Source organism: Ruditapes philippinarum, unplaced genomic scaffold, assembly GCF_026571515.1.
Source record: "Ruditapes philippinarum isolate M1 unplaced genomic scaffold, ASM2657151v2 ctg10666_1_1_1_1, whole genome shotgun sequence".
NCBI classification, from domain to species: Eukaryota; Metazoa; Mollusca; class Bivalvia; order Venerida; family Veneridae; genus Ruditapes; species Ruditapes philippinarum.
The window spans coordinates 25104-27693 of record NW_026851935.1 but is presented as its reverse complement, the minus strand read 5'-3'; the positions used below and the strand labels follow the sequence as shown (position 1 = coordinate 27693).

The 2590-nt window shown below is 35.5% G+C and overlaps 1 protein-coding gene across 1 annotated transcript; it reads right to left on the bottom strand.

Moving 5' to 3' along the window:
- Nucleotides 1-526: 526 nt before the first annotated feature.
- Nucleotides 527-1892, bottom strand: LOC132743464 (uncharacterized; the record flags this gene model as incomplete). The annotated part of the gene is made up of 2 exons (XM_060731988.1): nucleotides 816-1892; nucleotides 527-726 (listed from the first exon to the last, which is right to left on the bottom strand). Coding segments are annotated over exons 1-2 (1277 nt in total), but the record flags the coding sequence as incomplete, so codon positions are not given.
- Nucleotides 1893-2590: the final 698 nt, after the last annotated feature.

The window sequence follows — 2590 nt, the reverse complement described above, 5'->3', positions numbered from 1 at the left end:
AGTTTTCACAACACACAGTTTCTCATCAGGATCATACTTCTCCAAAACTAAAGAGAAAGCACTATGTCCTACCCTGCTTGTCTTCAACAAGGACGAAATATGGAAAACAACTTTATTGTCATGAAACACCATAAAATCAATGTTCAGCGCAACTAAAGTTTGTGCTCTTGGAGCAGTACAAAGCGCAATCAAGGCTGTAAGTTTAAATGTTAAAAGCTTTAAACTAAGACTAGACAAAGGAAACAAAGTTCTTAAGAAATTTAATACCACTGAAACATCCCATGTGAAAGAATACCTAGGTTTAGGTGGGGTTCGGTGAAAAACACCCTTCATAAATTTACTAATAAGGAAAGGCTTATCACACCAACTATTGTTGAAAAAAGGTAAAGTTTGTAGAAGCATAGATTTGTGTGTATTCAACACTGAATATGATTTACCTAGACACAATAAATGACACAAATAATTCACTACAGTACCTTCAGACGCTGAAAAGGGACTTTTACTTTGTTTATAACACCAAAAATACCAGCTACGCCAAGCGAATTCATACTGTTTGATGGTTCCTTTCTTCCATGCTTCAGTAATGACACATGCAGTTGATCTTGAAACTCCCTGACTTTGTAATGCTTCCCAGATATAACGACAGCGACCATTGTTAAAGAATTCTGTAGAGGATGTGTTTTCCCGTTGTGTTCCTGAGATAACAAGTCTCGGTGGCGAGGTAGCCTGATTGGAAAAGAAATAATATTATATAATACCAATGGAAACCAAGTAGCTGATTTCCAAAAAGGAAACACAAGAATGGCCTTATTTACCTTGTCTGATAAAACTTTGTTCATTACTTTCCCAACCAAATTAAATGGAGGAAATAAATATGGAGTAAAACCAGACCATGACATTGTAAAAGAATCATAAGCACTTTCAGTGCTTCCTGAAAACCATGAGACATATCTATCTAACTTCTTATTCCATTCAGAGGCAAAAAGGTCTATATCAGGTTTGAATAAAGTTCCACAAATTCTTTCAAAAATGTCTGGTTTCAAAGACCATTCAGTACTCTCCGAGAAATTCCTTGAAAAATAATCAGCATACACATTATCTACACCAGGAATATAGGATGCAGAAAGAAAAATATCTCTAGACAAGCACCATTCCCAAAGGTCTTTGGCCAACAAATCCATTGATAAGGAAGTCATTCCACCTAGGTCATTTACATAAGCTATAGCCGAAACATTGTCTGACTTTATCTCTATATGGGTATCCCGCACCTCATTATACAAAGCTCTGACTGCATTGAAAATAGCTAATAATTCCAGATAATTTATAGATTTATCAAACAAAGAAGAATTCCATCTTCCATTAGCAGATTTATTAAGTTCTTCATCATACGAGCCCCACCCAACAAACGAAGCATCACAATAACACCAGTATTCAACTGGTCCAGGCCTTATATGTTTTCCATTTTTGATGGTGACATTATTTTTCCACCACAACAACTCCTCTCGACTATCCTTACTGAGGACAACCTTATTATCAAAATTCATGTTAGAACCAAGACCTAACAATTTATTTCTTTCTAAGCTTCTATAATGCAATGGGGCTTCGAGAACTGCATAAAATGCATTGATCACTAACCCTATAAAAGAGGCCAGATCTCGGACAACAACAACCTCCTTCTGTAGAAGATTAGAAGCCGAAGAAACTATTTTTTGAACTTTCTCATCTGTCAGGAAAACCATAAATAAAACGGAGTCCAAAACAAAACCAAAAAATATCAACCTCTGTGTGGGGACAAGAACAGATTTCTTTTTATTCACTGTATAACCCAAAGAAGATAAAGTGTCACACATTAAAACTGTATCATTCCTACATATTTCTTTATCTCTGTTCATGCTTAAAGAGTCATCTATATAATATGAACATCTTATACCCTGATACCTAAACCAAGCATAAATTGGCTTTAAAATCTTGGTAAAAACTCTAGGAGCTGATGACAAACCAAAACACAAGCAAACAAATTCGTACAGAACTCCGTTCCACATAAACTTCAAAAACTTACGAAAATCTTTGTGGACAGGAATAGCAAAATATGCGTCAGTTAAATCAATTTTACAAAAATAATCAAACTTTTGAACCAAATCTAACACCAAATTAAAATGTTCTTGTTTAAAATGTTCGTAAACGATAAATTTATTCAAATGTTTCAAATTAATAATGGGTCTAAACTTCCCACCAGGTTTGGATACCGTAAATATGGTAGAAATATATTGTCCAGGTTCTGGTACAGACCTTTCAATGGCACCTTTCCTCAAAAGGTCCTGCACTTCCAAATCAACAACATTATGTTCTTCCTCATTAAAATGAATTTGTTTAGGAACAACATTCTGGAAGGGGACTGACTCAAATTCAATACAATAACCAGTTACTGTTTGAAGAATCCACGCATCATGAGTAAACTGTTTCCAAACATCCAAACAAAGTTTAAGCTTACCTACATGAGAGGTGTCCAGTCTGTTTAGTTTGGGGCACTTGAAACTGTTGCTGAAGCCCTAGCTCTTCCCCGTCTCAAAAGAGGGTTTTGCTGCCCATA